Genomic DNA, 27,508 nt, shown 5'->3' on the forward strand with positions numbered 1-27,508 from the left:
CACAGGGTGCCCAGATGTTTGGTTAGACATTATTTCTGGGTGTGTCTATGGGAATGTTTCCAGATGAGATTAGCATTTGAATTCGTAGTCTTGAGTAAAGCAGATTGCCCTCCGCAATGGCAATGTGGGTGTATCTTATCCAATATATTGAAGCCTGAATAGAACAAAAAGGTGGAGGAAGGGAGAATTTGCTCTCTGCCCGCCTGTTTGAGCTGGGACTTTGGTTTTGCCATTGGACGGAGACTTACATCATCAGTTCTCCTGGTTTTCAGGCCTTGAGGCTCCATTTCAGTGTCCAAATGGAGCCTCACCCTTGCTTCTCCTGGGTCTGCCGCTCGCCAAATGTAGATCATGGGACTTCACAGCCCGTAACTGCATGAGCTGATTCCTTGTAATAAATTTCTTCATATACATATATGAATACATACATATATATATATAACCTATTGATTATATATATACTATATATAGGATACAGATATATATATCCTATTTGTTCTGTCTCTCTGGAGAACCCTGACTAACAGAGTATGCATTCAGCAACTATTTGTTGAATGAACAAATGATTGAATACATGTAACTGGGAGGTCCAGGATACAACTGGCTTCAGGCATAGACGGACCCAGTAGCTCAGAAAAATATCTCAGGGCTCTACCGCACTATACCTCTTGTTAACTTTCAGGCCAGAGGCCACCTGCTGCCCCAGGTTCACATCCTCCTTACCTGGCAAATCCGTCCAAGAGGTCTGGCAGAAATGTCCCAGAGAAGAATCTGATTTGTCTAGCTTGGATCTCATACCCACCTCTGAACCAGCTGCTGTAGTCAGCCAAATGCAATGAGCTCCCAATAGGAAAAGGGGCGGGGGAGCGGGAGTGCTAGGAAGACAAAAACAATGCAGGTCAACAACAGAGGGCTTCCTGGAGGAGGTGGCCTTTCAGTCAGGCCTTACAGGATGGTTAGGACTTGGCCACGATGTCAGAGTTTTCTACAACTGGATCCTGCCCACGCGTGCAGCCTCACCTCTCGTTCCTCACCACCCTGCACCCTATGATCCAGCCACTCCCTGCTTCCTTAACTCAGTCCAGGTTTTGACACTGCTATGCCTTTGTTCACCTTCTTCCCTGCAGCTAATACTCCCCTCTTCTTCTTCAGAAACCAGGGTAATTCTCTACACCCTTGAAATGCTACAGTACCTGATAAAGAAGAGGCACTCCACAAATATTGTTGAGTGAATGAATGAATGAATAGATAAGATCTTTCTTCCCCTCGAGCTATAATAAGGGCATATTTAGTATTCTACTAGTAAGAACAGGACGGGGGCCTGGAGGGAGGTGTCTACATGATGCTGGGGCTCTGAAAGGAGGCCTTCCTGGAGGAAGTGCCATGTTGAGAAGGGCGGGCTTTGCACAGGTGGGGGCAGATGAGTCCATGAGACATGATACAAGACCGTCACAGAGGGGCTTCCCTGGTGGCGCAGTGGTTGGGAGTCCGCCTGCCGATGCAGGGGACACGGGTTCGTGCCCCGGACCGGGAAGATCCCACATGCCGCGGAGCGGCTGGGCCCATGAGCCACGGCCGCTGAGCCTGCACGTCCAGAGCCTGTGCTCCCACAACAGCGACAGGCCCGCGAACCACAAAAACAAACAAACAAACAAAAAAGGATGTCACAGGGTCCAGTCTAGGGTAGAATGGAAGTAAGGAGTCTTTCTTTGGGTTAGATAACAAGCTTGTGCTTGCCTTTGTTGAAATAAAATCTCTTGGTGGGGAGGTAGGAGGGGTTGAATTCCACCAGTAACCATTAAGACAGGTCATAAGGGAAAATGATACCCATGACAACTACATTTTGATAGAGGGGCAAGTGGAGGGAAAGTTCTAGAACACAGGATATGTTCCCAAGGCATTCCAGTGAAGCCAAAAGTAAAATGGGGTTCTAGGCCCTTGGGGAAGAGGTCCTAAGTGCTTACATCCTCACAAGTTGCGTACTTTACAGTTTGCAAAGCATTTTTCCATTCATTGTCTACCTGATCCTCGGTGGTAGGCATTTCTTTTTTTTTTTTAATAAATTTATTTTATTTATTTATTTTTGGCTGCATTGGGTCTTCGTTGCTGTGCACGGGCTTTCTCTAGTTGCGGTGAGCGGGGCCTACTCTTCATTGTGCTGCGGGGGCTTCTCATTGCGGTGGCTTCTTTGTCGCAGAGCACAGGCTCTAGGCGCGTGGGCTTCAGTAGTTGTGGCTCGCGGGCTCTAGAGCGCAGGCTCAGTAGTTGTGCACGGGCTTAATCGCTCTGCGGCATGTGGGATCTTCCCGGACCAGGGCTCGAACCCATGTCCCCTGCATTGGCAGGCGGATTCTTAACCACTGCGCCACCAGGGAGGTCCCTCTTTATTCAACAAATATTTATCAAGCTCCTCCTACTTATGGTGGTCCTGAGGGCTAAATGAGCCTCTGTGTAAAAAGGATTTGGAGCCATGCTGGGCCCTGGCAGGCCAGCAGTGCATGTTTGTGGTGTGGTGATAGGAGTGGAGGTGGTACAGTGGTTACTATCAGCCTGAACTTGGCCTTATACCAGACAATGGAAATACAAGACATGCTCTCAGGGGCCCCCCAGTCCATCAGGGAGAGGGACCTTGATTCATTAATTATGTAACACGGTCACAGGTCTAACCATTTCAACGCAGATGTTTGAAGGAAGGTGGTTTCTTTATTCCTAGGACCCATAGCCCACATGTGTATGGAGTGTTTACTCAATTCTGGGCCAGGTATAGTTTTAGGTACTTTACCTGGTTTAAATTTCATCCTATGAGGCAGGTACTGTTATGATGGCCATTTAGCAGGTGAAGAAACTGAAGCACAGAGAGGCTAAGTAACTTGCCTGAAGTCACACAGCAAACAAGCAGTGAAGCCAGAATTCAAACCCAGTAGTCTGGCTCCAGAATGCATATCCTTGACCTCTGTAGTACATCGCCTCTTGTCTGTAAGCACCCCTGCTCTGTGTGTGTCAGGGGGGCTGCAACTTAGATGAGCCAATTAATGGGATCTCAATCTTTCTCCGGCTTGTATCTCTGGTTACACACACACACACACACACACACACACACACACACGCACGCACCCTTAACTACCACCACACTTTCTCCTCTCCAAGACGGTACCTGGGTATATGGGAGGAGAGGGGAGATGGGAGATGGGTCCTTGGAGACAACTGGCTGAATAATACATTATTTAAAAATTTTACAACCATTATCCAGTTTACAATTACCATTGTGAATATTGCTACCTAGGCCAAGCAAGGGAGTCTAGAACCCGGTCTTACTTGTGAGGAAGGCCTCCGTGAAGGAGGGGTTGGCAAGGTAAAGGGAAGATCACTCCAGGCCAAAGTGGTCCAAGAGAGGCCAACCAGGGAATTGGGCCAAACTGCCCCCACCCCCTCCTGTGGTCAAGGTCAGAAACCCAGAGCTGCTGCCCCAACAGCCCAGATGGTTCTGGGACAGCCCAGAGCACCTGCTCCAGCTCTGAACTCCCCCAACTCAAAGGCTCCCCAGAGAAGCAAACCCTGGCTGCCACACGAGCCAGCACAACCGTTGGCCTTGGCTTCTCTCTGCTGGGCCAAGGTGACTAATTTTAACTGACCCTGCTGATTCATCCGAGGCTGGGACCCCCTCTCCCAACCCACCCCAAGCCACAACCTCAGGGCCTGCTGAAGAGCCACCAAAATTCTTCAAGTTCAAAGTCATTCCTGATCCGCTCCAAGCCCACATTCCAACTTCATCCGTGACCAACCCCCTTCATGAAACTTCTGACCCTGCTAAACTGGTCTTCTCAGGGTTTCCTGAAGATTTCATACGCATTCCTGCTTCCCCAACTCTCTCTGACCATCTTTCAGTTCCCTATTCAGATGCCCCCTTTTCGAAAATGCCCTTCTCATCGTCACAGAGGGTGCTAGCCCCTTTCACCTGCCCCTGGCCTCGCTACACAGCTTGTGGTATCTCAATTCCCCAACCAGGGATTGAACGCGGCCCCGGCAGTGAGAGCACCGAGTCTTAACCATTGGACGGCCAGGGAATTCCCTCCCCACTGTTTTATCAGTGGTGATAAAACTCATCTGGAGTGCGATGACCCGAACGGCCCTAACAAATCCAGAGCAGCTACTCTGTGAGCTATTAAGACATGATTTATAGGAACGTTTCATCCCCAGCTCTTCTTCCTCATCTTCCCACTAGATTATGAAAACATTTTATTATCTCAGGCCATGACTGTGGCAGACACAATGCCGTGTGTCCACCAAGCCCGCTTCGCTTCCTCCCGGGCGTACAGGATTTCATTCCCACCACTTGGCTGTGACCTGGCTGATGGAATATGGCCGGAAATGATGAGCCTCGTTCTTAGGCGTGTTCTCGAAAACTCTCACACACTGTCTTGTTGTTTGGCTGCTGGATATGGAGGGATCCGAGGTCTTTGAAGTCCTTGGGGTTGGAGCCTGTGGCCCTGAATCACTGTGTGGAGCAGAGTCCTCCCCCTAACTTGCACTGGATAGTGAGGCAAACGAGAACTAAACCCATGAAGCCACTATGAAGATCTACAATAATAAGCCACTGAGATTTGGGGGCTGCATGTTACAGCAGCTAGCGCTGTAATACACGAACGCCTCCATATTTGTGGTTCAGCACTCACCCAGGTCTATAAGGATTCCTTAATATTTATCCTCACGTCCCACACGGCTCCTTTCTCATCCATCCTCCATATGCAGACCTGACCCTGTCACTCCCCTCCCTATAATCTCTCAGAGCCCCCATCGTCCTTGGAAGTTTCCTTCTCCATCTCCTCTTCCCCTTCCCAATTCTTTTATTTTTTAATTTATTTATTTATTCTTGGCTGTGTTGGGTCTTCGTTGCTGTGTACGGGCTTTCTCTAGTTGTGGCGAGCGGGGCTACTTTTCGTTGCAGTGCGCGAGCTTCTCATTGCGGTGGCTTCTCTTGTTGCAGAGAACAGGCTCTAGGTGCTCGGGCTTCAGTAGTTGTGGCACGTGGGCTCAGTAGTTGTGGCAGGCGGGCTCTAGAGCGCAGCTCAGTACTTGTGGCGCACGGGCTTAGTTGCTCCACAGCATGTGGGATCTTCCCAGGCCAGGGCACAAACCCGTGTCCCCTGCATTGGCGGGCGGATTCTTAACCACTGGGCCACAAGGGAAGCCCGCCCAAGGGGGGTTTTAAGAAAGAAATTACTCTTTGCTGGGATGAGTTGCATTTGATTTTAGATAGATTTGGGGGACCCAACTGCAGTCAGGGAGTGTGGGTCCATGTTTCACTTTCTCTGCTTCCACTACTGTCTCCAGGGAAGCAGACCAGGTGGCCTCCTCCCTGGAGGAGATCTGAATCGCTGAGACCTGGGCTTTGATAGTTTTTAAGGGGAGGGAAGAGGAATTTGGAATTAGGTGGGCCGCAGTCGCTAGAGAGGAACAGGTACCAGGCGGCAGGATGCTGGGGAGAGAGGGAGGAAGGAGGGGTAAGGACGGGACCGCCCAGGTGGGCCCTGCCCTCCCTGGCTGCCCCCTCCCCTCCCCTCCTCGGGAGTGGGGGCTCCTAGCTGGGTCCTGCCAACCGGAAGTAATCACCTCCGTGCCTTCTCCACGGCCCTCCCTCGGCTGCTTTGAGGAAAGCACGGGTGTGGCCTCCGGGACCGGCGGAGAAGGGGCCCCTCTGCCTTTCCCGGTAGCGGGAGCCTTGTGTGCGCGGGGGCCTGGGCAGGGGAAGGATGCACACGCTGGAGAATCATGGCTACCACTTCTCCGATGCCACCTCGACAGTACAAGCCTCGGGGACGCATGTGTATCCCTACGCCTGCTAGACAGATGTCTCACAGACGCTCCAGATGCTACGGTCCCAAGGGAGACTCACTCTCTATCCCCTTCTCCCGGGTACCCCGCCCGCCTTAGTAAATAGCGCCACCATCTGCCCAGTTAACTCAGCCAGAAACAACACCCGCTGCCGGCGCTGCGCTGGGCTTCCAGCTCACCCCCTCGCCCCAGCCTCCCCTACAGAGCCTGTCCCCTCCTCCTCCCCCCTCCGCCCTGCCTCTCCCTCAGTCCAGATGTGGGATCCACAGCAGGCTCTTAAAGATCTCCCTTCCCCAAACCAATCTAATCTGTGGTTTATAAAAACCAAATCATCAGGACAGCTGTTGCCTCTGGGAGGTAGTGGGGGCGGGGACTGACCGGGAAGGGGCGTGTGGGAACTTTTGGGCGGGATGATAATGTTCTGTCTCCTGATAGGGGTTTGGGTTACACAGGTGTACGAATTTACCAAAACTCAGCAAAAGTCCGCTTCAGACGCATGCATCTCATTGGATATAAATTTTAGGTCAAAAGAAAAAAATGTGAACGAACATTGAAGTCTCCTTAACGACATGCACGCTGAAGCATTTAGGCGGAAGTGGATGAACGGTTGCCTGCAATTTACTTTGAAAGGCCACAAAATAAAGAAAGATCGGATACGTGGAGCGATGTATAGATACGCGAGAACACAAGCTATGAAATGTCTGTGGTAGAATTTTGGTGGTAGGTATATGATGTTCACTCTAAAATTCTTTCAAATTTGCCACATGTATGAGAAATTTCAGAATAAAATGTTGGGGAGAAGTGTCCCCTGCCTCCACAATGAGCCCCCCCCCCCATTACATTATTCCCATCTGCAACTAGTGTGGTGTTTCTAGGACAGCAAATCAGACCATGGCCCTCCCTGCTCAAAACCCTTCTGGCTCTCTCCTGGGGGGGAAACTCTTAACTCTTGTGGCTCCCGAGGCCATCTGGGGTTGGCCTCTGTTTAGTTCTCTGGCTGCATCCTCTATCACCCTCTCCCTCACTTTTTCCACCACAGAAACACTAAAATATTTGTACTTTATATTTACATGCTCTTTACAACTCCTGTGGCAGAAATTTCTTGTATTCAACCAATTTACATTTCCCCCTTCTTTCTAAGTAAAAGAAGTTCCAGTTTTTATCTGGGGATATGGCCATATCGAAATAAACACTACATTTCCCAGGCTCCCTTGCAGAGAAGTGTGGCCATGTGATATGCAGGGAGAGGAGGTATTGATCACAACTTCCAGAAAGTGTCCCTAAAGGTAGGGGGCACAAACTTCTTTACCTTTTTAGACTTCCTGCTGGTTGGAATCATGATGTGATGGCTGGACTCAAGCAGCCATTTTGGATCGGGGCGGGTGGAGACCATGTATGTGGTATGGCAGAGCACTAAAGTAGACTGAGGCTGGGTTCCTGACATGTTGTGTGCCCTACCAGCCCTGGACCACTACCTGTGGACTTCCATATGAAAGACGGATGAATATTCTCTTGTTAAAGCCATGCTATTTTGGATTTTCTGCCACCCACAACCAAACTTAGTCCTAACACACCAACTTCCATGCCCTTGAATGTTTTGGTCCTTGTGCTTGGAATACCCTTTCCTCACTTTGCTCCTAGACAACCCCTATTGATCCTTCAAATTCCTACCTAGACATCACCTTCTCTGCTACACGTTTCTTGGTGAAATTAATCATTTCCTCCTTTATGATTCTTTTGCACCTTATATTGCAGGGAGCAATTATTGAGCACTTACTGTGTGCCAAGCACCGCCCTGAGTCCTGTACATGCACTCTTCTTTTAATCCTCATGGTGACATTTGAGATAGGTAATTATTTTCAAAGCTCCCATTTTACAGATATAAAAACAAAAGCCCTGGAAAGTGATGATACCTTCCCTGAATCACAAAAGTAGTACCTGATGGAGCCAAGCCTCGAATCCAGGTGTCTGATTCCAAAGCCTTTACACTTATGCTGAACTGCCTCTGTTCCTGCTCTTATCACAAAGTACTGTCATCATCTGTTTACACATCCCTCCCTCTCATCACCCCGAAAGCTCAAGGACGCTGTGGTGTTCACCCTGCTCTCCCTGGGGTGCAGCACAGAGCCTGGCTCCAGGTGAGCACGTGTTTGTGGAACGGAACTGTCAGATTTAAGTCCCCCATCCTGGTTCTGGTGCAGGAGGACCCTCAAGAGGTCTCACCGCCCTCAGAACTCCTTTCCCCACACATCCCTTGGGCTTTTGCACACGCGGTTTGTTACTTCTGCTTAGGAGACCCTGTAGGAGTTCCCTCATACGTTAAGATCAAGCCCGGTCGTCACCTCTGCCAACAGGTCTTCTCCATGTGGACCTGGGGCTACCTTCTCACTCGCCCATAGCTCTTTGCTCAAATCTCGGTTATGTTCCGAATCCCCCTGGAATGTTTCCTCCACTCAACTTTGAGTCCCTTGCGAGAAAGGACCATGCTTGTTCATCTTTTAATAATTTGGAAAGCCGTCTCTAGTCGGTGCCAGGAATATAAAGATGGAAAAAGCCCCCGTCCCGGCTGCTGGCCTAATGGCTGGGTAAACAAAAGAACGCAGTGGGAGGGGCGGAGCCAGGGGTGGAGGCTTTTCTCCTCGCCGCCACTAGATGGCAGCAGAGCACCCCAATTGTCAGCCTCCCAGCACGCTGTCTTTGCCTTCACCTCCAGGAAGCCAGGAGCCTGGATGGACTCAGTTCAATAGAATAAACAATTCAGAGAGCTTATCGACCTGGCCCTTTGCTAGAGGCTGGCAAAAAAGGTGAAAGGGGGAAGAGGGAGGATCTAAAGTTAGACCAGGTCCTACCTGTGAAGCACATACTCTGAAACTGGACTGCCTGGTTTCGAATTTCGTGCTTGGCCGTTTCCTAGCTCTGTGACCTTGGACAACTAAACCTCTCTGTGACTTAGTTTCCTCTTGTGAAAAGTGGCGTTTATAAAAGTGTCTACCCTGAGATTGGGATTGACATATATACACTAATATGTATAAAATAGATACCTAATAAGAACCTGCTGTATAAAAAAATAAATAAAATAAAATTCAAAAATAAAGCGTGTCTACCCTGAAACATTGTAAATCAACTATACTTCAAATTTTTTAAAAGTGTCTGTTGAAAAGGGCTGCTGTGAGGGGCAGTAAGGGCTGTGTGTCCGTGGCTTTCACATTCCTGCCTCTGAGGAAGCTCACAGGGTAGAAATGGGGAGCCGCGCCCCAAAGCAGAGAGAGAGGAGAAGGCTACATCCATGTTGGAGCCAAGGTGGGTGGGTGGGGGGGAGGGCACACCTGCTGGGAAAGGGGTGGCATGCGGTGATGGGGGCAGATTCCTGGAGGCGCAGCTGTTTCCATGAGATGGGCCAGGGAGGGAGGGAGGACTGATGAGGGAGGGGGACTGTGGAGGTGGGGTTGGCTCGCCCAGGTGACAGGTGGAAGGTGGGGCTGGAGAAGTGACTCCAAGCCTCAGAGGCTGGGGAGCGGGGGAGGGGAAGGGAGGCTGGTGCCCCTGGGCCACACCTGTTGACCAGAATATTGGGATCCTGGTGTCCCTGAAAGCCCTCATCCAATAAGCCCCTCTGGGCCTCCAGGGAGAGGAGGAGCCTTGCCGTATAAACTGTATTTTTAGCTCCCCGTGAGGCTTCCCAGCTGCTGTGACACCTCTCCCCGCCCCCAGCCCACTGCTTGGCTGGAGGCTCTAGGAGGACAGCTGGGCAGAAGGGGAGACATGGTCAGTACAATGGCTGCTGGGGGCTGGGGGGAGCGGGCAGTGAGCCCAAGTAGAGTCTGGGGACCAGCTTGGGGGTCCTACTGCTCCGTCGATGACCTCAGCAGGTCCTGCAGGCTCCAGGCCACAGCCCTGCTCTGAGTCAGGCCTGGCACTGGTCCAGGAGGCAGACTCTTCCAGGAAAGAGCAAGCCGAGGTGGGGGGGGGGGTGTAGGGGGGCAGGTAGGGGTGGTGGTTTGGGGGAGGGAGGCACTGCCCAGGCTGACCTCCAAAGGGGCAGCTCCTGGGAGGAGGAGGAAGGAGGGTGGCCAAGGCTGAGGGGACCTGCAGCTTTGAAGACCCAAAATGCTCTTTCTTTCCATTTTTGGTCCTTACGGTGGAGCCTTAAAGTGTAACACCCCCCAACCCCCCATGCACTGGAGGGAGCTGTTGGCTGCATAAGGGCTCACAAATTCCCAGGTCACCCAGACTGGACTTGTGACCTTTGAAAGAGACGGCCTGGTGCTCAGTCACCTGGGGACTCAAACCCGTGCAGAGGGGCACTGGAAGCTCCTTGCTAGAGAGTTCTCTCTGTGTATGTGAGTGATGAGAGGTGAGAGTCGCCAGATACTGAAGATGCAGAAGGGGCCTTTTCCCACCAAACAGGCTCGTGGCTGACCTTGCCAGCCAAGGGTGCTCAGTGAAAGCCCTGGGATGTGTGGTCTGGACAGGAAAAGTCTGAGGTGAGCCTGACGCTTCCCTCGACTGTTCCTCCCCATCCCGAAGGAGCCCCAGAGCCAGGACAAGGGACTGAGCATGACAGGAAGGCATATTTCGGTCTGATATAAAGAAGCCTCTTTAGGGCTTCCCTGGTGGCGCAGTGGTTGCGAGTCCGCCTGCTGATGCAGGGGACGCGGGTTCGCGCCCCGGTCCGGGAAGATCCCACGTGCCGTGGAGTGGCTGTGCCCGTGAGCCATGGCCTCTGGGCCTGCGCGTCCGGAGCCTGTGCTCCGCAAGGGAGAGGCCACAGCAGTGAGAGGACCGCGCACAGCAAAAAAAAAAAAAAAAAAAGAAGCCTCTTTAAAGCTTTAGGTAGTGAGCTCACTGCTCTTAGGAGTATTCAAGCAGATGCTAGATGATGATCTGTAGGGAGAATTCCTGCATTTAGTGGGAACTTGGACAGGACACTATTGAAGGCCTCTGTTAGCTCCAAGATCCTGTGGCCCTATCATTCTAGATTTCTCTTTCTCTAGCTTTCTGACTCTGGAACCTAGAATCTAAGTGTTCAGAGTGGTGAAAGTTGAAGACTTTGGCCCTCTAGAATTGTGACTCTGGAATCTCAAGTGTCCAGAATTTGAAGACTTGAGGAGGAGTCTACAAGCCTCAGATTTTCCCATTCATAGGATTCTGTGATATGAAAGGGAAAAAGAGGAGGGGGCAGGTCTCACTTGGTGCGATCCAGTCCTGCCCCACTGGGTGCCAGACTACCCCACCTGTGTGTGTGCACGCCTGTGCACATGTACGTGACGGGAGTGCGTAAGGCTGCAGAAAGTTTTGTACCCAGAGACAGCCTGGCTTTCCTATCCTGTGACTTTCCAGTTTCCCTGGCCCGGCTGTTTGCAGGCTGTCACAGGGATAATTATAGCTCCTAAACAAAGCTGGCGACTCCAGGTAGCCATAGCAAACTCCTAGATACCGCCAGTTCTGTTGTAGAGATGTGTAAGTACAAACAAATGTTGGTTCCTTCCTATTAACTTAAAAGGTTAAAACTTGAAAAGGTTCATCAACTTCAAAGCCACAGTTTTCCATGAACTTGCCAGTTAATATTAAACACTTTAGCGCTGGGAGAGTTGATGAGATTTTAAGTACTCAGGAGGTTTCCAGACAACTCGGGAGGCTGGAGACGGGACGAGGGCTGTGGATTCCAGCTCTGCCGTTCACCAGCCTCGGGTGGGTGCATAACCTCTGCAGGCCTTCGTTTCTGTATAGCCAGGTGGGATAATGATCGACCCTGCCCTGCCAGCCCCTCGGGGATGCTCCGAGGTTCTCACAAGAGCACCGGCCAGAGGGTGTTTGAAAACGGCACTGCCAGGGCTGAGGACGTAAATCAGAAGCTAGCGATGCTGATTCTCTTCGGGGTGTCACCGATGGGCCCCAAGTGGCCGGCCCAGGCCAGGGGCAATGTGCTGCCTCTCTTCCTTCTGCCCTCCCCTCCCACGCTGCTGGGCTCACCCTCCAGCAACGGCCCAGAAGTAGGAGCTGAGCCCTCGGCAGTATCTCTCAGAATTGCCTTTTCCTTTGATCCTGGGCCTGGCACAGAGGAGGCCTTCCATACCAGGCCGGTGAATGAACAAGTGAACGAATACCAGCCCCCCAGAAAAGCCCAATGGCATTTTAGCTACTCAACTTGCTGCTGAACCTTCCACTGTGAAGGCTTCACGGCTCCTGGAGGCTCACCAGCTCGGTGTCCTGGGTTAACACGGGGCCTCAGTGTGGCACGTTGTCAGGAAGGGGCCTGTGTGCCTCTGGCCCTTTTGGTTGTTAGGAATCAGCTCAGTAAATAAATTGGTCCCACTCAAGGATACACAAGGGGTCACACAGGAGTGGCAGCTGACGGTAATCCTCAAACTGCAACTGGAGTGAGCTTTTCAGCGGTCAGAACGGAGACCCAAGGCTGCACAGGGGTCTTACCCAAGTTTGGGGGTCTTTCCCAGTGTTGGCCACGAAACCCTCTTTGACCCTGCATTTCCTACCACCTAGCCCATTCTCGCCAGGGATCTGACGCTGTAGTTAATAGACATTGGCAGAGCCCTGCCATTGGCTGCCTCGGGCTAGGTCCCAGTCCTGGTCCAATCCGCTGTGCCTAGCAACAGGCTTGGAGAGCGGACATGACTGCGGGTGCTGGGGCAGGGCAGTTATCTTTAGAAAGGGCTGCATACGTGGGGCAGCCATAACTGACATGTCCAGTACAGACCCAGGATGGCCAGGACACCTGCTTATCCTTTCTGAGCCTCGTGGTCCACAGCTGTAAAATAGGGTGATGTTTTCTTCCTCGCAGGGTCATCGGGAAGATTAGATATAATCCTGCCCAAGGAGGCACTTTGTAAGCTGTAACGTTCTGTGTAAACCTTCATCATAGCACTAAATAAACTGTACTGTCATTTTGTTCCTCTTACTTATCTCCCCTAGGAGACTGAGTTTCTTGAACATCAGGATGTGTTTTATCTGGTTTTGTGTCCTCAGCATGTAGCACAGTTTCTGACACACAGTAGGTACTCTATAACTGTGTGTTGGATGGATGGAGGAATGATGATGGATGGATGGATGGACAGATGATGGTTGGGTTGGTGGATGGATGAGTGATGGATGATGGGTGGGTGGATGAATGGACGATGGATGGATGGATGGATGGACAGATGATGGTTGGGTAGGTGGATGGATGAGTGATGGATGATGGGTGGGTGGATGAATGGACGATGGATGGATGGATGGATGATGGATGGATATAAAATAAAGGCTGATCATCCTCCCCTTGCCTTCCTTGCAAGGCCAGCCATCTTTTTATTCAATGAACATTTATTCAGTTCAAATGTGGCACACAGCGCTGTGCAGGGTCCAAGAAATACACAGATGAATAAAACAAAGCCCCTGACCACGTGAAAATCAAAGTAGGGTGTTCAGGAGCATGGATTTGGGGGCCTGAACTCCTGGGTTCAAATACCAACTCTTCCAACAACTAGCTGTGCGGCCACGGCACATTTCCCTAACTTCCCTCCATGAGATGGTGGTAATGTCCGTATTTATCATATAGGGCTGTTGGGGGCCTAAACGAGTTACCGAATGTAAGGTGCTTGGAATAGGGCCTGGCACCCAGCAAAGTCTCTGTGAGTATTGGCTGCTTTGGTACTAATGGAGGGGCCAGCACGGAAACAAAGGAATATGATGCAACGGGGTGAGGAGTACAGCAGGAGCACACACAGAGCAGTGGAAAGGCAAGCAGTGAAGTGGACCTTGAGGGGTGTATCCAGAGAAACTTTTTTTTTTGCGGTACGCGGGCCTCTCACTGCTGTGGCCTCTCCCGTCATGGAGCACAGGCTCTGGACGCGCAGGCTCAGCGGCCATGGCTCACGGGACCAGCCGCTCCGCGGCATGTGGGATCTTCCCGGACCGGGGCACGAACCCGTGTCCCCTGCATCGGCAGGCGGACCCCCAACCACTGCGCCACCAGGGAAGCCCCAGAGAAACTTTTCAGAGAGAAATATGTGAGCAAGACCGTGAAGCCAGGAGTTGTCTGGGTGGAGTGGGAAAATGCAGACTCCAAGAGGTTATAGACCTGCCTGGGTCCACCCAGCTATAAGCAAGGAAACCATCTAGCCCCTTCCCACCACCCTGGTGGGTGAGGGCGTTCTGGCAAAGTGGGCAGAAGGTGGACAAAGCGACTGCTAAGGGCCAGGACAGTCCCGGGGCCAGCCAGGGTGACGGCTGCCCTGGCTAATAAACATGACAGGGCTTCTTGGGATGGCGGACAGCAGGGGGAGTTGGGTTTCAGGCCATTGGCATCAGCCTTGGTCATGCCCTTTCTGTTGGCCTCCGAGAGTCCAGAGAGTGACCCAACCTCCTCCCCACTCTTTCCACACACACAGCTCCTCCCCCACCCCAACCTGAGGCCTGAGTTGTCCTACCACCCCCCAACGGCACCTGCCTCAAAATAGCTTCCATGTGAGGGCTAGAGAAATGAAAAGATTAGACCCCTGCATGAAAGGGGGGGGGAGGGTGCAAGGAGGTGGGGGGGGAGAGAGTGAGCGAGGTGTCAAGTGATCTCTGTCAAGCATCCGGGAAGGTATAAAATCCCTTTAGGGCCAGGCAGCCTCAGACCCCAGCGGTCGGAGCCAGGATACACAGTCAGCCTAGCCTTGCTCTTCTTCTCTTCTTCAGACTGTGCCATGGGGCTCAGCGACGGAGAATGGCAGCTGGTACTGAACGTCTGGGGGAAGGTGGAAGCTGATCTCGCAGGCCATGGGCAGGACGTCCTCATCAGGTAAAAGGAAGAAACCCCATTGCCCCCATCACCTACTTCCCTCCCAAAGATCAAGAATGTTTGCCTGCAAGGTGGAACGGTTGCCCGGGGTTGACCAGCTGGCTGCGTTAGTTGACTTTGTTAAAACTCTTATTTGGTTCTCCTTTGCTTTTATGTGTCAGAGATTGGAGTCAGGAAAGGAAAGGGGATCCATCTCACACCTATGCCAGCAGCTGGAAGGAGCTTGACAATCAAATCCTGGATGCCTAGAGCCCACTAAGTGGTATCCTAGAATTATAGACAGAATTAACAAGAAAAATCTGAGACATCTGTCTCACCTCACCTAGTGGATGAGGCCAAAAAGGACCTGAGAAGGGAAGGATGACCCCAGAGTCACAAGTCCATTAAAGTCTATAAAATGTCAAGGCTAAGACATGGCTTTCAACATGAGATATGTAGTTCTAGAGCTGGCTCTGTCACCGAGAAGCTGTGTGACCTTTAAGAAGGTACACAACTTCTCTGAGCCTCAATTTCTTCTCCTATAAAATGGGTGGGGGCTTCCCTGGTGGCGCAGTGGTTGAGAGTCCGCCTGCCGATGCAGGGGACACGGGTTCGTGCCCCGGTCCGGGAAGATCCCACATACCGCGGAGCCGCTGGACCCGTGAGCCATGGCCGCTGAGCCTGCGCGTCCAGAGCCTGTGCTCCGCAACGGGAGAGTCCACAACAGTGAGAGGCCCGCGTACCGGAAAATAAATAAATAAAATGGGTGGAAATCCTAATATATAAGTTATAGAGTGGAAATAAGAATTAAATAAGATGATGCCTGTAGGGGGCCCAGCCTAATTCCTGGCATAGAGTGAGTCCCAGAAGATGTTAATAACTGTTATAGATGAAGCTTAGACTTGGGCCCTTTAAAGCATTATAATTAGTAAACGAAGACAGAGACCCGTTAGTGACTTTCGATGTTGAGTATGTCTTGAATTTGAGGGCTCAAGATAGACTCCAAGCACATCTTGCCTTCTGTAGCAAGGGCTTCCTGAATAAACAAACAACCCCCCCGCACATAAACTTCTGAGATTTTTAAGTAGAAAATGGCTTGTGGCTTGTTTATAGAATCTCATGGCCCAGCTGCCTTCCTCCCCAGATGGTGACGGGCTCTCCCCTCCTCCTGGCCCTTTCTCATGCTCTGGGCAGCACAGGTCAAAAGCCTAATGGGATGTATGTACCTCAATATTTCTGCATGTGGGAGAAGGTGGGCCCCAGTTACCACCAGTGAACGGATTGTCTTTCATACTTTAATTTACAGATGAATTTCTCCTTATGTATGAGCCAGAGTAGGTTGTCCTCTCCCACTTAGATGCCCTTTCAGCCTCCCTCAGGTTTCACCCATCTCCAGCTTCCAAATCTGGGGAGAATGCCCAGTCCTAGAAGCCCTGTTATCTGGAGTTCGAGCCCTTAATGGTCCATGCCAGAAACACTTGAGAGAGGACAGTCAAGTTCTCTGTTGAATCTAACTGGCATCTTGGGGTGTTTCTTTATGTCTTTCTCCTCTTGTGTCTCTGTCAGTTGGCTCCTTGGGCTGCAACAGGTCCTGCCTGATTGGACAAAAGTCTCCCCCAAAGTTGACATCAACTCCTCAGCCATCCATCTGCTGTGTGACCTTGGACAAGTCGCTAGTCCTCTCTGGGTTCCATTTCCTTATTTGCTGAGAGGAGGGATTGCCTGCCGCTGCCTCTGAGATCCCTGCCTGCTCTCATGCCCTGGCATTCTCTGAGTCCATGATCCCACCTTACTTTTGGAGAGGAGGCCGGGTAGCTGGGGTGGGAGACCATTTTGCCGAGCAGGAGTCTTTCCCAGGTGATCTGGGGGCTGCCAGCCCTAAGTCAGTGACTTGGATGTCTTGAAGGAGACTTGGGGTATTGAGTCATGGGGAAACATCTCCTCCTTTCCCAGGGTGGATCAGAGAGAACTGCCTGGGGCCAGGTGCCAGGGACGAGACATGATGCTGGAGACTGCTGGCCCCTGGCAGGCCCCAGAGAGCCCAACAGCCTGTCACGTCTTAGGCTGTAGGACATGCAGAAACCACGCCAACTGGTTCTGCCCTCTTAGTGTTTGGGATATGGAGACAAGGAGAAGGGACTGCTAACTCCTAGGGCTGAAAGTGCCCCTTTAAGATCTGACCTTTTGGTTCTGTTCCAGATGCTGAACCTGGGCTTTCTTACTCATCTAGAAAAGGTCATTTCTCCCACTCCTCTGATTATAAAAGAGGGCAAATTCTGTTCAGCTGAGTCTGTTAATAAAACACTGAGGGCTTCACTGCAAGTATGTGACCATTATGTTCTAGAACATAATAGCTGGCAGGTCAGTTGGACAGTCTGGCTCCAGGAAAGGGGGGCTTCGGGGGGGGGAGGCTGCTGAGAGGGCTTCAGGCCCCTGCCTTTCCTTCCGTTCCCCAAATCTTTTCTGCTTTACTTAGTTTTGCATTTGAACAAAGGATTTTGAGGCCATGGAAAGTTTGAAAGCCACTGCTGGTGGCCAATACGTCTCATGTCGCTGGGAGGAGACACGGCCCAAGAGTCCCAGCCAGCCAATGGCAGCTACAGACAGGACCAAAAATTCCCAATCCTAACGATGGTGATGATGATGGAGGAAAGGATGGTGATGGTGACCATGGTGCTAGAGATGGTAAAGAGGACAGCAAATGTTTATACGCAGTGATTGCTAGGCCCTGTGTTAAGTGTTTCACGTATATTTACTCACTTAAGCCTCACAACAACCTTATGAGGTAGATATTATTATGATCACTACATTGAACAAAGAGGTTAGGTAACTTGCCCGAAGTCCCACAGCTGGAGTTCAAATGCAGGCCACTTGGATCAGTGCGCCTGCTCTCGACCCCTACGCTACATCGTCCCACAGTCTTGACACACTGGAGATGAATTCCCATCCTCATCTGGTTCTTGGGTTCTAGAGCAGAGAAGGATTTGTGCAGGTCTGGGAGAGTCCTAGGTCTTCCGTGTGGGTGTCTGATTGGGCCTCAGCTCAGAGAACAGCTGGGAGATGGCCTCCTTTCCCTCTGACTTGCCAGCAGGCCTGTGATAAACTAGGCAGGTTGATGATAGGATCGAGGATGAAAACACAAGGCCAGTGGGCCCTTCTGAAACGCTGGAGAAAAGCCCTCCACCCATGTCTACAGGGCGAGGGCCTGCCATCTGCTCATTTTCCGGGCAATTGCTGTCACAGACGTGCAGGTATGGCCTCCTGTGGCTGCCCTGGCGGCTCCCAGCTGCAGGACCAAGGGAGGGAGGCGGCTGTGTGATGCCAGGATGATCGGTGGGCGCTCCTGAGCCCAATTTTTCTGCCCTGTTTAAAGCAAACCCGGCTCTCTCTCTGGCTGGCAGGTGCTGAGAGCGGAGGGTGAGGTGGAGGTCAAGCCTTAGAACTTGGAGGCTGAGAAATTAGCTAGACCAACCCTTTTGTTTTACAGATGGTTACGCCAAGACCCAGAGAAACCGAGTGACTTCTTCAAGGTCACACAGCACATCGGAGGCAGAGCTGGGGCCAGAGCTCAGCTTCCATAATTCTCAGTGCCGAAGTCTTTCTCCCAGACATCCAGGGAACTCCCAAAATGTTTGAGATCCCTGGCCGCCTTGGGTCCCAGGTCCTTGGCCCTCTTCTGCCCCAGACAGTCTTCCTCCAGTGTCCTGACCTCAGGCCTTCACCTGTGGGTTCTGGGTCTTGCATCTGTCAGGCAGGAGTTCAAGGATCATTGTCACCAGATAATAATAGTCAGGAGCTCAGGGACCCTTGCGTGAAAGGTGCCAGGGATGAGCTGTCAGTGATGTACAAGGTTTGGCCGGGGCCCTAGATGAGGTGGTGACATTGGGCATGGCTGTGGACAGCCCTGGGTGTTCTGGGGAAGCGGGAGGGATACGCCCCCTGGGAAAGGGAGCGCTTCCCGTCCGTGCTACGGCGTGCATGCATGTGCGTGTGTGTGCACGCGCCTGTGAGTATGGGTGTGTGCCGTGAGATACTTGTGCACACTGGAGTGTGTTCACAGTTAGGTTTAAGCGTGTCGCAAAACCAGGAAGCTACAAAAGAGGAACCTTTAAAAGAACTGAAGCCATTAGACAGGAGAAGGGGGAGTCAGGGCAGACAGGGTCACTCCTGCAGAGGTTTCAGGGAGCGACACAAAGGAGAGAGCGTCAGTTATGGAACCATTCATGCGGGTTTGTGTCTGGGCTTTGCCACTGACCAGACACGTGACCCTGGGCAACTCACCTGCCTCTGTGGTCTTCCGTTTGCCCACGAGTGAAATGGGGAAAACCACTCCCGCCCAGGTGGCAGGTATGACTCCCTTTAACTAACCTCCACTTTTCCTCAGCAGGAAAGACTGAGGTCCAAGGTGACAGGTGGCTGCTCAGATCACTGCGGCCAGCTCACTGGGACCCTGGCAGGAGCGGGGACCTGGTCTTTAGCAGTAGCTCCCACCAGGGACCCTCACCATCGGTACTGTGAGGGGCCAGGGAGGTGTAAGGAGTCAGAGCAAAATAAGCAAGAGCCTTCTAAGGTTTCTGAGCTCAGACTGGAACGGCTCTCACAGGTAGTAGTGAGTCTCCTGGAGCCAGAAGTATTTAAGAAGTCAAAGGGCGATCCCCAGGCAGGAAGCTGCAGAGATGGTCCCCTGCATGGGCTACTTTTTGAGTCACTCAGACCTGATTTCAGTCTGGCTCTTCGGCACCCCGGCCGTGTAATATTGAGCTAGGACTTCACACTTCTTAGCCTCTGTTCTCTCATCTGTAAAGTGGGAATAATATGTCCCCAAGGGGAAGCGCAGGTGCAGAGCCTAGCACGGGCCTGGCACACAGTGGGTGCTCAGCAAATCCAGGTCCTTTGGCCCCAGTGCTCCCCCTTTTCCCTGCTCCACTGTGACGCCATTTAGTCATCTATGCTCCCAACAGCTTAGAGGAAATGGGCGTGAAGCTGGGTGCAACGCAGAGATGTCTTTCTTTCCTGCCTTTCACTGTAACAATGAAGAAGGAGAAGATGATGATAAAAATATTTAATAATAGGAAGCATTTATACACTTCTTGTGTGGCCCTCAGCATGTACTATCTCATTTAATCCTCACGCTTCTATAGGGAGGGACTTGTTATCTCCATTCCTTGGATGAGACTGAGGCACAGAGAGGTGAAGTGAGTTACCCAAGGTCACATAGCTGGGAACTGGGAGAGCGTGGGCTTGAACTCAGGTCTGGCCACCTCCAGACCCCTGCATCTGACTCCAGCCCTCCATGTACCCACAGGCTCTTTAAGGGTCATCCCGAGACCCTGGAGAAATTTGACAAGTTCAAGCACCTGAAGACAGAGGCTGACATGAAGGCCTCAGAGGATCTGAAGAAGCATGGCAACACCGTGCTCACCGCCCTGGGGGCCATCCTCAAGAAAAAGGGGCATCATGACGCGGAGCTGAAGCCCCTGGCCCAGTCGCATGCCACCAAGCACAAGATTCCCATCAAGTACCTGGAGGTGGGTGGCGGGGATGGGGGCGGCTGGGAGGATGGAAGGAGAGGCCTCAAGGGCATGAGATTTGAGTTCAAGTCCCAGCTCAGCCAGTAACTTGCTGGGTGACCTATGTCGTTCCTCTTTGTTCCCCCGTTTCCTCATCTGTAAAGTGGGCTGCCACCCACTTTACCTTCCTCCTGGGTCATTGAGAGTCAACATATTTCTCCCTCAAATTAGTATCTTGTTACCAAGGAGGAAGTGGATGTGGGATGCACAACTTGCATTCTCTCCACAGGTAGGTACCATTATCACACCCACTCGACAGATGAGGAAACTGAGGCACAGAAAGGTTAAGTAGCTTGTCCCTGGTCACAGAAGCAGCAAGTGGCAGAACCAGATTCAGACTAGGTCTCTATTCCTCCAGAACCCCGGCTCCTAACCCCTGTGACACTAGGAGTCGGAGACATACATATCTCGTTGGCAGGAGTTCAGCAACGTGGGCTCAATTCCGGGTGGGAATTATTAGTTCCTGCATCTTTACAGATGAAGAGAGAAAGCCTCAGGTGTCAGAGGCATAAGTAGTTGGTTTGAACGCCCTGTGATGGGCTGAGAAGTTGGGTGGGCTGGGGAGAGCCTGAGCTTCGAGTCCTATGTCTAGACCCAGTGGGAGGAGGGGATGTGGCAAGAGGGAGCAGTAGGGTTCTGGGGGATAAAGGATCCTGCGGATATCACCTCTGGGGATGGGAGCAGCAGGCAGGTTGGTGCAGCAGAGAAGGTAAGGATAATTATGATAGCTCCCAGTTAGGATGGGCCATGCATGATAAGCTATTTGCCTGGGTCACTGCACGGAATTCTCACGATTTCCCCATGAACTTAGGAATTGCATTCAGTGTTTTCTTTCCCTCTCACATAAAAGAAGTTCAGAGGTAGGGAGCGCAGAGCTGGTGTGGGAGCCCCACAGTCACCAGGGATGCAGGTTCTTTCTGTGTTGCCATCCTTGGCATGTGGCGTCCACCCTCAAAGTTGACTTGTGGTCCAAGATAGCTGCTGGAGCTCCAGCCGTCTAGCCCATATTCCAAACAGAGCAAGAGGAAGAGAGGAAGTCTCTCTTTTAAGGAGCCCTGGAAATCTCATCCAACAATGTTTTTTACATTTCATTGGCCAGAAGTTAGTTACAAGACCACATCTATACGCATGGCAAGCTGGGAAATGTAGCCTATTACCACTCCAAATACAACTAGTGTTCTCTTACAAGGAAGAAGGAGAAAATAGACATTGGGCAGGCAGTTAGCATTCTCTTCCCCAGGTAGGTACTCTTCTCATCCCCATTTTACGGATTTGGAAACTGAAGGCTCAGAGAGGTTAAGTAGCTTGCCCCAGGTCACCCAGCTTATAAGCCAGGAGGTACAATCTGATCTATGGTACTCTAGAACCCAAGCTCTTAATCCCTTGTGGCACAGCATCTCCCACGAACAACCACCACCACCATCCTCTTCAGCCTCACCACCCTGCACCCCTACCTGCTCCCCCAAGTCACACACAAACAATCCTGCCTGCCCATCTCAGCACTCCAGACATGAGGAGCAGGTCCTGCCTCTGAGATTCTGCACGAGCGGTGGTCCCTGCCCTCCCTGTCTTCTCTTGGCAAATCCCTGTTCATCCTCCGAGGCCCAGCTCAGAAGCCACCGCCTCTGTTCTGGCCCCTGAGGCAGTCAGCTGCTCCATCTGCCAGCCCTCCGCTGCGAAGGCATTTATCCTCACCGCTGCCATGGCGCCTGCCCGGCTGTACTGTAATTTGTCTCTTTACCCAGCTGTCTCCTGGCTGGGACACGAGCTCCTCAAGGGCAGACCCTGGCTCCTCCTCTGTCTGAGCCCCAGTGGCACGTGGAGGTGTTCACAACACGACTCGAATGATGGATCCCCTCTCTAGGGATGAGCAGACCGGCTCAGAGAGGGAAAATGATAAAGCCAAGGTAGCACTACCAGCCAGCAGACTAGAACCCAGGTCTACTTAAAACAGGTTTAATTTACTGCATAACCCCTGCAAAAGAATCAAGACAGAGCCCCATGTCTACTCTTTCCCTCACTATGGAACCTTCGTCTGTGTTCTTCATAAGAAATTTCTCCTTCTCACCTGTGAGTGAAGGGGCACAGAAGGCGCTGGGCGCTAAAAGCAACTATCTTTACTCAATCTGCCAGCTGCCCCAGCCCACGATTTTCTAAGTATTTGTGGCTCTGTCACTGACTCAGGAAAACTGAGTGGGGGGACCTAATGGGGTCACGAGCCCCTATGTTACAGGTGAGGTCACACATGGAGGTCAGGGAGCTGGGCCTGGCAATTGGGTCTCTGAGTTCTCCATGGGCAGGGCTTGCTGACGTCAGTCCCTCCCCCCACTTCCTCTTGTTGTGTTTATGACATTAAAAGGGAATTAAACACATGTCCACATCGATGCCCAGCAGCAGGTGTTTGTGGAGCTGTCCCTGTTTCTGAGCCAAGCAGGGCTTACTAGATGTTGACATTTGTGCTTCTGAGGCTGCCCGCAGTACATGTTCCCCGCCGCTCACCCAACCCCACCCTGCTTTTGGCCACTTGCACCCCGGATGCCGGAGAAAATGGGCAAACCCAACCGCGGTGCCCTCTCTGTCTCTGTCCCTGGCTCTGGCTGTCATTTGTCCACGATCCCCTGGGTCCACTTGCTACGTGACCTCAGTCTGGGCCCCTGTAAAATGACACCCTTTGACCACAGGCCCCGGTAGTGAGTGGCATCAAATCTTTCTGAACCGTTGAAAAAGCACAATAGCTTCTTACAGACACAAGATCTTTCAGTCCCTAAAGCAGCCCCGTGCTGTAGAGATGGCCTGTGTCCATTTTCCGGGTAATGACATTGTGGATGGGAAAGCAAAGAGTGAAGGTGAGGCTGGTGTAAGATACAGTTGGTCCTGGGGCTGAGTCGTAGGCCTGAACCCTTTCCTCTTCCCTTCTCTCCTTCCCTCCCACCTATACTTCTGAGTACCAGCTCTGTGCTTGGCACAGAAAATATGATGTTCTGACCCCCTGCCCAAACCCCAAAAAGGCTATTTAAAGCAATCACCGTCCTAAGCCATTAAACGCAAAAATAAAATACACACAAATGGAAATAGTTTCTTTCTAGATTTTCGGAGTGCCAAATCCTGGATAAAACCGTGGAGTAGGAGTATTTCCCTTCCTCTCCGAGGTTGGGTCCTCGAGCTGAGCACAGCTGAGGGTAGCTGGTGAGCCAGCCCACCTAGCCCCTTGACCGTGGTTCCATGGCCTGACCTTTCCTCATCTGTACCAAGATGGGCCTCCGTTTCCCCATCTGTACCTGTCTCACGGGGTTGTGGGGATTAAAGGAATTAATCCATGGAGGCCGTTCAGCAGCATGCCTGGTAGATAGTAAGTGCTCAATAAACGACCCTAGAATAAAGAGAAGATGGGTTCGGGCTGATTCCCATCTGGCCCCTGGCTTGTCCTGCCTGTGACCAGTACCCCCCTCTGCCCCTGTCCTTGCAGTTCATCTCGGAAGCCATCATCCATGTTCTGCACAGCAGGCATCCTGCGGAGTTCGGTGCCGATGCCCAGGGAGCCATGAACAAGGCCCTGGAACTGTTCCGGAAGGACATTGCCGCCAAGTACAAGGAGCTGGGCTTCCATGGCTAAGCCTCACCCCCCATGCCCCTCTCCCCACCCACCTGGGCAGGGAGGGAGGGGACTTAATCTTGTGTAGCTGTAGTGCCTGCTTCTGAGTGAGTGCCTGCTTTGTTTGTGAGAGGCCGTGGGAGATGCGGAGGGGCTGGGGGCAGGGAGAGGGATGAGGGTTTGTTCAGGTGGTTTCACGTGCCTGGGGACCGGGCTTCCTGTGGAGGGTCGTCAGCTTGGTAACCAGGAGAAGCTTGGCTCTCCTCACGGTGGCCGGCAGAGTTTGGGTCCCACTCAACTCTCCTTTCACCTAAATCCCAACCCAATTCCTTCCAAGCTCACCTTAAATCCCCAATCCAAACCGTCCACCTAAACGCCAGCCATAATTCTCTGATCCATCAGCTCACCCCGTGAAGAAAGTAGAATGTCCCCTTGCACCGGGAAGGTCTGGGCTGGACTGGACAGCCACACCCAGCCCCTGGGGCGCGTGGTATCTGGAACATGAGTGTACCTTCTCAGGTGATGGAGTGACTCACCTGGCTTAATAAAAGACTCGCATGCCATAGACTCTGCCTGGTGTTTTTCATCCCCTGGAGCAAGTGAAGGGGGGGGTTCAGAGGGAGAAAAGGCCATGATGGGATTGTGTGTGCAGGGAGCCTTACGGGGAGGAGGGAAGGAGGGAGGGAGAGGATGGGCAGGAGGCAGAGCCACCACTCAGTGGCAGGGACAGTGCTGGGCACTGGGAGATGGAGGGTAGAGCCTCGTCTGGTGGGGGCAGCAAGCAGTCGATCAGTGCCGGGAGCCCGGGGCTGCGTGAACGCAGAGCAGAAGAGGTAGAATCAGGGGAAGGTGGTCACTGTGGTTACCACAATTTAGGTAATAAACTCAAGGATACTAGTTAGTAAGTGGCAGAGCTGGGTTTAATGTGTGGCCTGGAAGCTGGCAGGGACTCCAGCTGGGGAGACAGCTAGGCGGCCAGCCGCTGGCAGGCGCTGACCTTCTGGCCACAGAGAAAGGACAGACGCATGGGGAATAACTTACCGACACAGGCCAAGAGACACACAATCCCTGTCTACAAAGGCCAACTGCATGGGCAGAATGTGTAAATTTCGCTCCAGGGACCCAGAATAAAACCTTGGTATGTGACCGCGGCGGCAGCCAGGAAGCCGACTGGAGCAGAGGCTACAGACAGGGGTCTGGTGGTCTGGGTCATTGTGGGTACCCAAGCCGAGAGGGACTTGAAGAGCACCCAAGATGCCCAAGTCCTCGGCGCCATACATCTCCAGGGGCTCCCAGGACAGGCAACCTAGTGCCCCCTGCCCTCAAGCGGCCAGACCCCTGTGATGAGCCCGACCTCCCTGCCCCAAACCTCAGACTACACCAAGGTTCGTGGCCACTGAACAGGCCAGAACCCATCTTCAGAAACAGACACGTCTCAAATCCTAACGGGCTCATTTATCAGGCTGTGCTGCAGCGTCCGAGGACAGAGTTAAAGTCCCCCTCCTCCCGCTCTGCTCCAGGCTTTGGGAATTCTTATGCTGTCTGAGAAGTTGAGAGAGGAGGGGAGGGGAAAACAGGAGGAGGGGAGCTTTTTGATCTGGAGTCTGGAGAAAAATTCCATGCATTTATATAGTAACGCCATTGAATGCCCAGGCAAGCAACACTTCTGTACAGGATACGTGTGCAGGATCTAAAGTGGAATAATCTGGTCCCTGCCCTCAAGCAAATGATAATCTAGTCAGGGAGATGATGTGCTCTGATAATTAAATCAGGGCAGAATAAAACTCAGGGTCTCAGAGAAGTACCAGGCATTTGCCACACACATTAAGTATTCATTCAACAAATATTTGCGGAGCACAGCAGATAAAAAGATCTGTTTATATCTTTGACGTGCAAAAAGGGTAACTTCTTTTTTTCTACAACTCAACTGAATTTTTATTTGGAATCCTCATTGTGGCTGGGCGGCAGCTACTTAACCTCAGTCTCTTTGAGGTTTCTCCCCCAATCCAAATGTCCCTGGAGTGTCGACTAATTAATTCCAAGAAGCTTACATGTGCCAGGTTGTAGTGTGTATAGGCAGGGAGGTGGCAATCTGGTCATTGCTGTCATCTGTCCCCAGTAGTATCCTCAGGGATGCTGCACCCCACCTGGTCTTCAGTTATTGCCCCCATCAGGCACCTACGGAAATTCTGAGGCTGCCCAAAGCTCCTTCTGCCTGACGCCACTTCTCTCCAGGAACCCGCCCCAGCCCTGTTCGGCTCTGCCTGGGACATGAAGCACAGGTTTCCTCTGTTCAGACCCCACAGGTCTGTTTGAGCTTTTCTCTGCTTCTGGCAGGGATTAGCAGAGCTTGTGCCTGGCTGCCCCGTACGGTTATATGGGGTGTGCACTGCACATGGGTGCCTGGCTGGGGTGCGGGAAGGGCTCATAAGGCTAGATCCAGTCTGTGATCCAGTTGCCAAGCTGTGCACCTGGAAAGGGTGCCTTTTCCTCATTCACACAAGGGCACTCTCTGAGCTAGCAGTGGCCCCCCAGCAGAGACAGAACCACTTTCTGTGGGAACCGCCACCAACTGCAATCTTATTTCCTTTTCAACTCCTTTCCTTCTGATGGTTCAAAAAATGATTTTCCAGCCTGGGCAGCAGGGATGCCTTATGATTTCCTCCAAATCTTTTGTCCTTCTGTGTGTTCTTTCTGGTCCTCTCAGGTCTGAGCTTTTGAATCTGCAAATCCAGGCGAGGGATACGTTTTTCTTGCTTTCAGCGGTTACATCCTTTCTCGAGGCTTGGGCACAGAAATACCTTGCGGTCTTAAAAGGAAAGAGCAAAGGAGGAAAGGAAACACCAGAGGAATATATAGGCTAAATTTTTTAAATGTGATCCTGCAATGGCATATATTCTGCATTGATCTAACAAATATTTCTTGAGCAAATATTATGTGCCAGGTCCCAGGTTGGGACTAGGGGTCCCAGCTTCAAATAAGGTAAACATGATCTCCTCCTTCGTGAAGCTTCTGTGGAGTGAGAGTGAGAAGGAAAGAATCTGGAATCCGTGCTTCCACCACAGGGGACACAGGTTTGGTCCCTGGACGGAGGAACTGGGATCTCACATGCCCCACAGCATGGCCAAAAAAAAAAAAAGAATCTGTGCTAGGTCTTGAAGGTAGCAGGGAAATGTATTCATTAGATAAATACCTACTGAGGGCTGCAACATACCAGGCCCTGGGCTCACTCTGGGGTGCCCTGGGGAAGCCCACAGGCCTGCCTCCATCTTTGGGGAGCTCATGGGCTTAGGGCTCCGGGAGTATGGAGATGAGAAGACTGAACCCTGAGGAATCTGAGGAGATGGGGGTGTGGTCCAGTCACAGGGACTAGTCTCCGAGATGGCTTATTAGTCAGAATTCTCCAGAGAAACACAGCCAATAGGATTTTTTTTAAGTGCATTTTTTTTTTAAAAAATAATTTATTTATTTATTTATTATTTACATTTTGGCTGCGTTGGGTCTCCGTTGCTGCACACGGGCTTTCTCTAGTTGCGGCGAGCAGGGACTACTCTTCGTTGTGGGGCTCGGGCTTCTCATTGCAGTGGCTTCTCTTGTTGTGGAGCACGGGCTCTAGGCGCACGGGTTTCAGTAGTTGTGGCACATGGGTTCAGTAGTTGTGGCGCACAGGCTTAGTTGCTCCACAGCATGTGGGATCTTTCCAGACCAGGGCTCGAACCCATGTCTCCTGCATTGGCAGGCAGATTCCCAACCACT

General features: G+C 51.9%; 1 protein-coding gene across 1 annotated transcript; it reads left to right on the forward strand.

The window, feature by feature from the left end:
• The first annotated feature begins 14,479 nt into the window (after positions 1-14,479).
• Positions 14,480-23,807, forward strand: MB (myoglobin). Its single transcript, XM_079937425.1, has 3 exons — positions 14,480-14,611; positions 19,896-20,118; positions 23,627-23,807. Exons 1-3 carry the CDS (start codon positions 14,517-14,519, stop codon positions 23,771-23,773), a joined length of 465 nt encoding a protein of 154 aa, XP_079793551.1. The 5' UTR covers positions 14,480-14,516; the 3' UTR covers positions 23,774-23,807.
• Positions 23,808-27,508: the final 3,701 nt, after the last annotated feature.

Source organism: Stenella coeruleoalba, assembly GCF_951394435.1.
Source record: "Stenella coeruleoalba genome assembly, chromosome: 11".
NCBI classification, from domain to species: Eukaryota; Metazoa; Chordata; class Mammalia; order Artiodactyla; family Delphinidae; genus Stenella; species Stenella coeruleoalba.